The sequence below is a fragment of the Corythoichthys intestinalis genome, unplaced genomic scaffold (assembly GCF_030265065.1).
Source record: "Corythoichthys intestinalis isolate RoL2023-P3 unplaced genomic scaffold, ASM3026506v1 HiC_scaffold_23, whole genome shotgun sequence".
In the NCBI taxonomy this organism is placed as follows: Eukaryota; Metazoa; Chordata; class Actinopteri; order Syngnathiformes; family Syngnathidae; genus Corythoichthys; species Corythoichthys intestinalis.
The window spans coordinates 10,007,645-10,018,754 of NW_026651592.1; the positions used below are offsets into that span (position 1 = coordinate 10,007,645).

Sequence of the window (11,110 nt, forward strand, 5' to 3'; positions counted from 1 at the left end):
TTTTTTCACGTTCCGGTGTTCTCACGAATTTTGCGATCCATCAAAAATTGCTACTATGCGGTTCTGCGATCATGGAAGGACATGTAGAAAAGTTCTCCTCAGATACATCCTGCCCTGTTAGCTGCACACAACAACTCCACACCGCTCTCTCGCCATTAACGACTTCGCCTTGTCATTAAGAATTAAGAAGCCCGCTTCACAAATATACGATGTTGGAAATTGTAGCAAGGTTTTCAATGCTCTCGTAGCAATGTCAGGATATTCCGGAATGACTTTAATCCAGAACCTCGGTTGAGTTGTTGTCTCAAATGTACGTTTAAGGTCGCCGTCATTTGCTATCTCTACAAGTTGATCCTCCTGTTGCACAGACATGCTTAGATCACTCGGTTTATTCACAAACGGGTCACGAATCCACTCCTTCGCAGTTCGTGGGTCATTGAGGTTGTAGGCTCATCTTCTGGCTCGTCAGGTGCCCTTTTCGCCGTAAAAAATATCTCCAAAGACGTCTGTTTTCCAGTCATCTTCGCTCATGTGAGGGCTAATTATTTCCGGGAACAAATGTGCTGCGCCCGCGGCCTTGTAATACGTTATTATCGAGGACAAGCACCCATAGATATAATATGTGCACAAAACAAGATGTCCTGCGAGCAGCCCAATCAATGGATTTCTATGACGACATTCTAATCTATCCTGTAGTATTATATCTAGAATAGGCAGGGATATTGGTGTGTTAAACAGGGGCACAGGGTTAATTCGGCCAGAATGCGGTCACTAATAAATTATTATTTCTGTGCGGCCCGGTAGCAAACGCGCCAAGGACCGGTACCGGTCAGCGGCCCGGCAGATGGGGACCAATGCTCTATGCCAAATACTTAATTTGTTACAGTGCTTTAAAGACGCGTGATTGAACAGACTGGCGTGATCATAGAATGGCAAGCTTGCGTCTGGTGTAATGGAGTCATGTGATTATTGTTGCGACGTCACATTGGTGAAATTAGTAGCACTACTCTTGGCAATGGCTTTGCTAGCAAAAAAAAAAAAAAAAAAAATTTAATATGTATAATAAAGAGGAAAATTGTAACAAATCTTGTGTAGCCCAAAGTAGCGGAGTATGAGTAGCTTTTTTTCTTCACAAATCTACTCAAGTATGGCTTAATAAAACTACTCTTAGAAGTTCATTTTCTCAAAAAGTTACTTAAGTGAATGAAACGGAGTACATGTAACATGTTACGACCCACCTCTGGATCTAGGTCACTTTTGTATGTGATTAAAATCCGATCTGGGCCAATTTTTTTCCAGAATTTGGCTGCAGTCTGTACTGTCAAGTCATTGCTGCAAGAATTCATGCAGCAATTACATCAGCAAAGAGGGAGAGAGACTGGGCGCTACGGTAGCTGTGCAGCTGTGTATTAGCGTTAGCTCCTAGCTTAAACACGGCTTTTGGGGAAGGGGCGGGCTTGACAACGGTCATAGAAAAATAAAATGGGTTGAGGATAATGGATAATGATGAGGATAATGATCGGTTTTCTCTCTGCTCCAAATGGGCAAACTTTCCGTATGTGTGTGCATTTGTTTTGTTGTTTTGATGCTCCTGCGCATGCTGGTCAGTTAGCTCAGCCCATCTCAGACTGTGAATTAGTGCGCATGCGTGATACTTGAACAATGGACAAAGGCAGTCTGAATGGGCACGCCAAACAACAGGTATGACAAAAAAATCGGAATTGTGCATTAAAGAGCATATGACACCAGAAAAAAAGTCTTAAATGGCATTATTATGTGAATTAGAATCATATTTTGAGACGATTCGACTATATACAACAATTTAGCAAAGCGCAGATGACGAGAAATTAGTCTTTTAATCTGCCGGTTAGCCACGCCTACCATTATAGGGCTTTAGCATCCCCAACAGGTGGATGACGTCAGCAGTAGACTGGGCTCATCGGTTTTACAATTCAGCCCAGTGAGGGGGAATTGTTCAGAACGAGGAAAACGCGACGAAGAGAGCCGCAAAATGTCATTGTTTCAGTCCCTCTACTCCAATATTTTTACAGGATATTCTTTTTATCCAAGTATTTTTCCCCAATAGCTATATAAATGGCTTGAGAAGGACCAGTCAGCCCGTCGAGGGGGAACTATTCACAACGAGGAAAACGCGACAAAGAGAGCGGCAAAATGTCATTGTTTCTGTCCCTTTACTTCGATATTTTTACAGGATATTTTTTTTATCCAAGTATTTTCCCCAATTGCTAAATAAATGGCATGGTCATGACAAATAACAATCTTGTGCTAAATGGAATATGAAATAATAAAAATCCATTTATTCAAGACGACATGGCAAAATTACTCCATAATGGTCAAAACTGTTGACTTCACCTTTACTGTCGCACCTCCCGAACGATATTTTGTGACACCTAAATCGGACATATGTTATTTCCCTTCCCCGGCTTCGGAGAATGTAAACAAACCAGAAGGAGTGACAGCTAGCCGACATGCTAACCCGAACCGAGGGATGTTTCAAAGTCTTCGAAGTGGAAAATCACACGTAACTAGCCTGGATTATTTGACATGACGACCCGGTTGTCGAATGTCTTCGCGGATCGGCAAACCGCTCGGCGGAGAGCAATTTACAGTTCGTTCCCGGGAGGAGGGTGGCTGGAGTTGTTGTGCAGCTAACGTGCTAATAGCTAACTGCTAATGAGCATGAGGAGAGCTTTTTACATGCCTATCAATGATCAAACCTAAGTAGTCCTTTATTTAAAGGAATTTTGTAGTGTTTACTTTGTAATCACTGTATTCGTATTTGACATAATACAAAACAAGATGTTTACTCACTTCCTCGTAAGTCCAATGGTCCCACAGTAAATATCCACGGTGAATGGGAAACTTTTGAAACTCCAAAAAGGCGCATACGCCTCTCCCGCACACAGAATGATTTTTCTGCAGCCGTTTGGCTGGCGTGATGCGAAAAATAAACGTATTAATCCGCAAAATCAGCTGAATCCTTCGTCCTCATACACAACAGTACACTGCATAGTGAAGAGGACGTCTTCTATCGTACACGTCACAGCGCCCTCCTCCTCAATGCAAGACCGAAGCCGGAAGTCACTCATTTTCATGGCGCGGGATTAAAAAAACTAAATAAATATAGCGATCGCTTCCACACACATCCAAGCGGTCCATATCATTCAGGGGCATAAAATACCGCGTGTATTATGAAATAAACATGCTTTTTCGTGTCACAGGCACTTTAAGACCTGCGGTATGAACCTAGCCATACTCTGCTTATGCAATACATATGCATACTGCCTAATCTTTATGTTCAATTCAAAAGTTGTGCTGATCTCAGCTTCTAGTTCACTGCTTTATAGCTTGATTTTCTGTTACTGTTGGATCCAGGTGCGGCAACACAACGAACTGGGTGTGTACTTGATCAACCTGTCGGTGGCAGATCTTCTATACATCGGCACGCTGCCCCTGTGGATCGACTACTTCCTGCAGCATGACGACTGGATCCACGGGCAAGAGAGCTGCAAGCTCTTCGGGTTCATCTTCTACACCAACATCTACGTCAGCATCGCCTTCCTATGCTGCATCTCGCTGGACCGTTACCTGGCCGTGGCCTACCCGTTGAGATTCGTCAAAGTACGACGAGTCAAGACAGGTATGTTTTGTTCTATGAAAAACATGACTCGATAATGTGAAGTGATTGTTTGCATATATGCCCTGCGCAGCCATCTTGGTGAGCACCATGGTATGGCTGATTGAGATCATTGCCAATTCCGCGCCGCTCTTCCATGACGAGCTCTTCCAGGGCCGCTTCAACCACACGTTCTGCTTCGAGAAGTTCCCCATGCAGGACTGGGTGGCGGGCATGAACCTGTACCGGGTCTTCCTGGGTTTCCTAGCGCCATGGAGTGCCATGTTAGTGGCCTACCGCGGCATCCTGGTTGCCGTGCGCTGCAATGTCTCCACCGAGCGACAGGAGAAGGCCAAGATCCAGCGTTTGGCACTGAGTTTGATTCTGATTGTGTTACTCTGCTTCGGGCCGTACCATATCCTCCTCCTGGTGCGGAGCGTGATGTTTCTCAGAAAACCGTGTGACTGCGGTTCGGAGGAGCGATTATTCGCCGCATACCACGTCTCGCTGGCGCTCACCAGCCTCAACTGCGTCGCTGACCCTATTTTGTACTGCTTCGTCAACGAGGGCGCCAGGCACGATGTGGGCCGGGCTCTCTCCACACTGATAACCTTTACGTGCCGCAGGGGTTCTGCTTCTTCACCGTCGCAGGCTGACGTGCTCAATGCCGGATCAGTCACTTTGGAAACGCCACTGGCGGCCAAGAAGCAACCGTGCGTGAACGCTGACGGCTGCCAAACTAGTGGGTACAAGACGGAAGTGGGGGCGCTCAAGGAGGAATGTCTACAGATGACCATACTTACAGGCAGGAAGTGATTTGAGACTTGAGAGGAAACACGTTTTATGTCAGGGCTTCAAATGAATTTTCTAAGACAGGATTTGACCGTTAAAGAAGTACACTATTAACTAAAAAATTTGAAAAACTATAAAATACAGACAAAAACGAAGTAGAGCTGTAGAAATGTAAAGTTTACTGTCGTTTTTTAACTGAATATTACGGAATCATTTGTTTTAATTTTTTTTACACTTCGATCCATACGAAACTGGGATTCAAGCCCACACCGTCATTTGGCAGTCGAGCGTGTTGACTACCGAGCTACTGAAGTCAGTTTGGAGCAAGTGCTATGTGTGTAGAATTTTGAAGAACATAATTACCTGAGATGTTAAAAGAAAATACTAGCAGCCAAAGCTGGACTGGGATATTAGCTCAGTAGACAGCATGATCGACTACCACAGTGACAAACCCCAGTTAGAGAGGCAGTACTGTGAAAAAATCAGACTGCTCTTTTGTTATAAAATAACAGTTAAATTATTATTGTTTTTTTTTCACCAGTATTTTACTGTAAATTTACAGGGTTTTTCTTTTTTTTTTTTTTTTTTTGTAACAATATAGGGTGAGAGTTTCACATTAGGACTGGGATCTCAATCAAGGGTGAGGGTTTCAAATGATCGTTTCATGGCAAGAGCTGAGGATTTAAAAGGCAGTTTCAGATGTTGGTTCGTTTTTGACAACATTTCAAGTCAGATTTTTAATGCTTCAAAATAGGGTTCCAGATTGGGTTTAATTGGTTGATTAAGATTTCAAATTGGGATCACGATTACGAGAAAGATTGGAATTTCAAACAAGGTTTCATTTTGGGGTTAGGTTTTCAAATTAGGGTTATGGTTTCAAATCAAGGTTTTGGGTTCCAAGCCAGGCTTTCCTACAATGTTTTTGTTTGTGTTTCAGAAACTGTGAAGGGTACCGAGATACAGTGAGATTTAGCACCAGTGGTAGCGTACTGAAGGGTGCTGACCTATTTAAACTTTAAAAAAAAAAAAAAAACAATGTGGACCAGACATCTTGGTGAAAACATGTTTGAGGACCCATCACTTCCTGTTGTAGAGGAAGGGAAATTGTGATTAATCAACATTTCACCGCCAAGAATCAGGAAGCATCACAGGCGTCTTCTGTGCCAAGATTCCATTGGGATTCATTCAGGCATTAACTTTCGTTTTCCTGCCATGTAATCCACGCATGGCGACTGTTGTTGATGTTCTGTCTGGTTTTTAGATATTGAAAGTCAAGTTTGTAAGTTATTGTTTTGTTTATGAACAGAATAAACGATATTATCACCTCGCCGGCTCATCCTCAAACCTGTAGGGATTGGTGAGGTAAGAAATCCATGATCATATTTGTCTATTACTCATTTGATAGGGACTGTGTATTTATTTTGGGATAAATTATTCAAATAGGCTAACATGTGGTTACGGCTACAGAATAGGTCCAATTTATTCCGCCTCCAAGCATGACCAATGTGACCCCGAATCCATTTGCGGATGAAAAGCGGAAAAACATCACTGCAAACTGCTCGTGCTCAGAGCAGTGATTCACAACCAATTGGAGATGTGACAAAATGCAGGGAAAGTGGTACTTTTGATGAAATTAACCTCAATTCACTTGATCAAGGTTTGATGGACGTGTACCTTTTTTAAGTGTCCTAGGGTCCAAAGACATGCCCCACATTCAGTGAACAAAGCGGACTGGGATTTTTTCCCCGATGTTCTGACCCTAAGTGGATTTTATGGGGGGGAAGCAGGCCCCCCTGGTGTCCAAAAAATGTGTTTTCGCATGTAATTGACTTTCCTATATTTATATAAAAGTTGAAAAGCAGTGAAAAACTGCAACAAAAATGAATGAAACGAACAAAAAAATAAATTTTTATAACGGGTCAAAATTATTTTTCAAGCACCTTAGATGGTCATTTGCTTTGCATTTAATTTAAAAAAAAAAAAAAAAAAATTAAATGATTTTTTTCTTTGACCAAAAATATTTTTTTTTTATTTGAAGCAACTTTTTGGGAGATTGAATGATTTAGACACAAATGTCCTAATCATAATATGGCCCAAACACAAAAAAATCAAAGATCAAAAATCAATCAAAGAAAACTTTTTCAATGAAAAATTGTGTTCAAATGCAAGTTTTTCAATCTCAAATATTTTTTGGCATTCAAAAACTTTTTCTATGATTGATTTTTTTCTTTTTTTGATTGAAGTGATTTTCTTTTTAAAAATCTATTTGAAAAAAAATTAAGGCGACTTATTTTTTCATTGAATAATAGAGACACAAATGTCCAAGCCAAAATGGGGCCCAAACCACGTCAACATTGCTTGAATCAAAAAAGTTGCTTCAATCAAAAAAAAAAAAAAAAAAAAAAAATCTAAGAAAAATAGCTGTCACATGCAATTTTTTTTTTGGGGGGGGGGATTAGTTTCAAATTTATTTTTGCATTCAAACACATTTTTTAAAAAATTGAAGCAACATTTTTTGGTTGAATAATAAAGACACAGATCTACCTCCATATGGCTCGGCCCAGGGGATACAATTTCTTACTGGGGTAACTACATTGGCACGACACCGGTGGGCCTACCATATTCAATGGATGACAATCTTGGCGAAAAGTATTACCTGAGCAGCCTGATTTAGAATTCCCCTCAAGAATGATGGGAAACAAAAAACACTCATTGTCAACTTATGATTGTAAATATTATTGTAAGTTAATTTTATTGCTGACCCTGCGTTTCGGGGTCATCAACATGTTGTGCCCCCCCCGCCCCAAAAGTCAAACTCCTCCTATGGTTCTGACCCCCCTCGGAGATGGTTCCAATCCATTCTAGAGTGTGTACGCAGTTGTGGTCGCTCTATCAGGGAAAGAAAAATACAAGTTGTTAAAGACTGTCTCAGTGGTGTCTAATCTCCAGGCTGGATGCACTGAGGTCGTCAGTCATTCGATAGTCCTGATCAGGCCCGGAGTGACTAATCGGGAGCTTCTGGACGATTCCAGAAGGGCCGGCCGGCCAGATGGGCCGGTCCGCGTTTTATTAAAAAAAAAAAAAAAAAAAAAAAATTACACTGTTATCATTTTTTGTTTGGTATTTATTTATGATAGTGTCACTGAGTATAACTTACATTCTGTTACCGCTGTCCCTGTGGGCCGTCTTAAAAAAAAAAAAACAGTATTATTTTTTTTTCCAGACTCATCCTCACGTGTGCAGACGAAAAATACAGCATGCAGCTCCGCCCCCTAATTGTAGTCTGTATTGAGCCAAATTAGCTGCTATCTCGGTGCTCGGATGGATAAAAAGAGCAAGGGTGGCGCTGAAAAATAAGAATTAAAAAGAGAAAAGCACTCGTGAAAGAATCGGCAAAATGCGCGAAAATAGCTAATTTTTTTCATGCAACGACCTTGCTGCCTCAAACTACAGAGGATTACAACGAAAGTGGTAAGGCCAGATGGCGAATAAAATGCAACTTGCACCGTGTGATACGACAATATGTAATTGTGGAAACTTTGGCTTCTTGTAGCACCTCACAAGGGATATGTAGCAGCAAGCATTAGCCATAATGAACACACCACAGGTGCAGAGCTGGAAGGTCGGATTGCCATGTCGTTCAGCGAGTGAACATTAGAATTAATATAATCAATTACGTGGCGTTTTTAAAGTGGAAATGGAAAATGGATAATAGTATCATTAGAAGTTGTTACAATGTGCAATACGTATTCTTTATTTTTCATATTGTTATGTTGCTATGTTTGTTTTATCTGTAAGCACTCATTTTGTTAATATTTGATGTTGCAGAAAAGGTCTTATTTATTCATTTATTTTGGGGCTGCCAAAATTATCGCGTTAACGGGCGGTAATTAATTTTTTTAATGAATCACGTTAAAATATTTGACGCAATTAACGCACATGCCCTGCTCAGACAGATTTAAATGACAGTACAATGACATGCCCACTTGTTAATTGTGCTTTATGGAGTTTTGCCGCCCTCTGCTGGCGTTTGGGTGCGACTGATTTTATAGGCTTCAGCACCCATGAGCATTGTGTAAGTAATTATTGACATCAACAATGGCGGGCTACTAGTTTATTTTTTGATTGAAAATTTTACAAATTTTATTAAAACGAAAACATTAAGAGGGGTTTTAATATAAAATTTCTATAACTTGTACTAACATTTATCTTTTAAGAACTACAAGTCTTTCTATCCATGGATCGCTTTAACAGAATGTTAATAATGTTAATGCCATCTTGTTGATTTATTGTTATAATAAACAAATACAGTCCTTATGTACCTTATGTTGAATGTATATATCCATCTTGTGTCTCATCTTTCCATTCCAACAATAATTTACAGAAAAATATGGCATATTTTATAGATGGTTTGAATTGCGATTAATTACAATTAATTTTTAAGCTGTAATTAACTCGATCAAAAATTTTAATCATTTGACAGGCCTAATTTATTTGTCAAATGTATCATTTAATATAGTTTTTTTTAAAATCCATTTTTAAATTTGTTCAAAATATGTTGTGTTGCACTTGTTAAAATAAAGCCACCTTGTTAAACAACCATGACCTGCACTGAATTGGAATACACAGAATTACAGTACACGGCTTTAGAGAACACTGAACTTAACACGTGTATGCATAATGACATAATTTTAAATGAGTGGGCCGGTCTGAGGCATGAAATTCCAGGGCCGAAAATGAGTCCCACTCCGGCCCTGGTCCTGATAGACCTCAAACCTCCCGTGGGCCTTGGTCAAATCATCCTTGTCACATCCTGTTTGTCAGGGAATATTTTTTTGTTTAGGATGCACCCAGTAAAGAAACTTTCTCACGGGCCCTGTGTGGCTTACTAGCTGAACAAACAAACGTCTGCCGTAAAGAATATCGGCCTACGTGACCATTGGTGTTTACCTTACCCCCAGCAATATGGCGACGTGGTCGATATGATGACTGAAATTTAAAAACTTAAAGAACACATTACAACTCAGTGACCAATCTCTTGATAAGCCTTAAAAAGGCTTTACGAATATTTACAGATCACATCTTTCCTGTATTAAATTTAAATGTACTGTATATTTAATTAAATGGTTTAAAATTTGACCGAATCTTGAGTCTTTTCTGAATTTTGTCCAACGCTGCCATCTTGTGCCTGATTAACACATTGCCACCGAGAGGACTCGACTAAGCAGCTGGGTTTCAATAAAACTAATAGAATTAGAACGTAAATTGTGGCCGTAATAATGCATATATTTTTTGGATATTTAAAAAAAAAACAACAACAAAAGCTAGTACTTTAACGAGAAACAGCAGCTATGCAAGCTTTTCACCTTCACTTGATCGGCAGCTGTACGTGACGCCACTACATGGTGCGCGCTTGTTCACTTCTACTTCCTTGTCTAGCCATGTCTTTAGCTAGCAGTCAAATCATGTCTTGAAGAAGCGCTTTAGCTGACATTACGGTGTTAGCCGTTTAATATTCATAGTTTTAAATTGGTTTATTATTAGTGGTAAAATATATGAATTCAGTGAGTTAACAATAAGCAAAACTTTATTAGGCTCGAGTGTTTACGTCACAGCAGCACGGGAGACGGGATCATGCGAGATTTGCGACAACCCAGCCATTTCGGAAGCACGTCTGCATCACGGGACATTTAAACTTAACGGCAAATACAATTCAACTACGAGTGCCAAAGATTGAAAAAAGTAAGGAAAACTTGCCAGTTCGATACAGAGACAAACTTGTTACCACGGCGAAGGACAGATATGTGAGCAATTTTAAGGATGTGAACAATGTTGACCCTTACGAGCAAGCCGAACACAAATGGAATAAAGATGTCTACAAGCTTCCACCACTACGCAAAAACTGACATCGTGCTGTATTTAGTGTTTGGTGTAAGTTACTACACTCATCAGCAATTCCGACACTACAAATCGCTACAAAGCTACGAACAGTTTTGCTGCGGATGGGTGCAGGATCTGCACATTATGACCATAGCAAACGGCAACGCCATCTTTCTAGCAAAGGTAGGCAATGTGTGTTTACATTAGTCTGTGACCACGGATGTACAAATTTTTTGTTGCAGAAAATGTAGCCTGTGTACAAATTCTTTGCCACTCTCTCACGTCAAAATTACAACCATTACAGCTTTTTCATTTAGCAACGACAGGAATGATGTCTTATGAAGACAATGCACATGTATGCATGCTCGTTATTTAGCTGTAGCTATAGCTAACAACAGGCCGACTTAGGGCATAAAGTTACCGAAATTTGCGTAAACAAACGAAATTAACTTACCGGAGTGGAAGTGCATAGAGCAAACTCTGTGTGTAACTGGAGAATCAAACGTTATGCCCTTCCTTCTGATCGAGGCCACCCATGCCATTCTTCGACGTTTGGTAAGTTCAGATATGACCTTTCCCTCGCCTTTTCTCCATGTAGGGATCCGGAAGAAACTCAATGGTGTTCCGTCGAACTGTACATTCTCCTTTCTATTCGATCGGTTGTTGCAATTCTTTACCGCACAATAATTTCCAACCATTTTTAAAGAGCGACCTGTGTTGAAATGCCTCACTGTTTATGTTTACTGCTTCCATAATGGCGATAGCGGCGGAAACCTCGCGAGTGCCACGTCATATGCTCGA

General features: G+C 40.5%; 1 protein-coding gene across 3 annotated transcripts in view; it reads left to right on the forward strand.

The window, feature by feature from the left end:
* Positions 1 to 6,332, forward strand: part of LOC130911167 (G-protein coupled receptor 4-like) — a 59,494-nt gene extending 53,162 nt beyond the window's left edge. For all 3 annotated transcript variants that reach the window (XM_057828949.1, XM_057828951.1, XM_057828952.1), the window contains exons 3-4: positions 3,397 to 3,661; positions 3,732 to 6,332. In XM_057828949.1, coding sequence (XP_057684932.1) covers positions 3,397 to 3,661; positions 3,732 to 4,453 — 987 coding nt within the window. In that variant the 3' untranslated portion in view covers positions 4,454 to 6,332. The remainder of the gene's footprint in view (positions 1 to 3,396; positions 3,662 to 3,731) is intronic.
* The last annotated feature ends 4,778 nt before the right edge of the window (positions 6,333 to 11,110 follow it).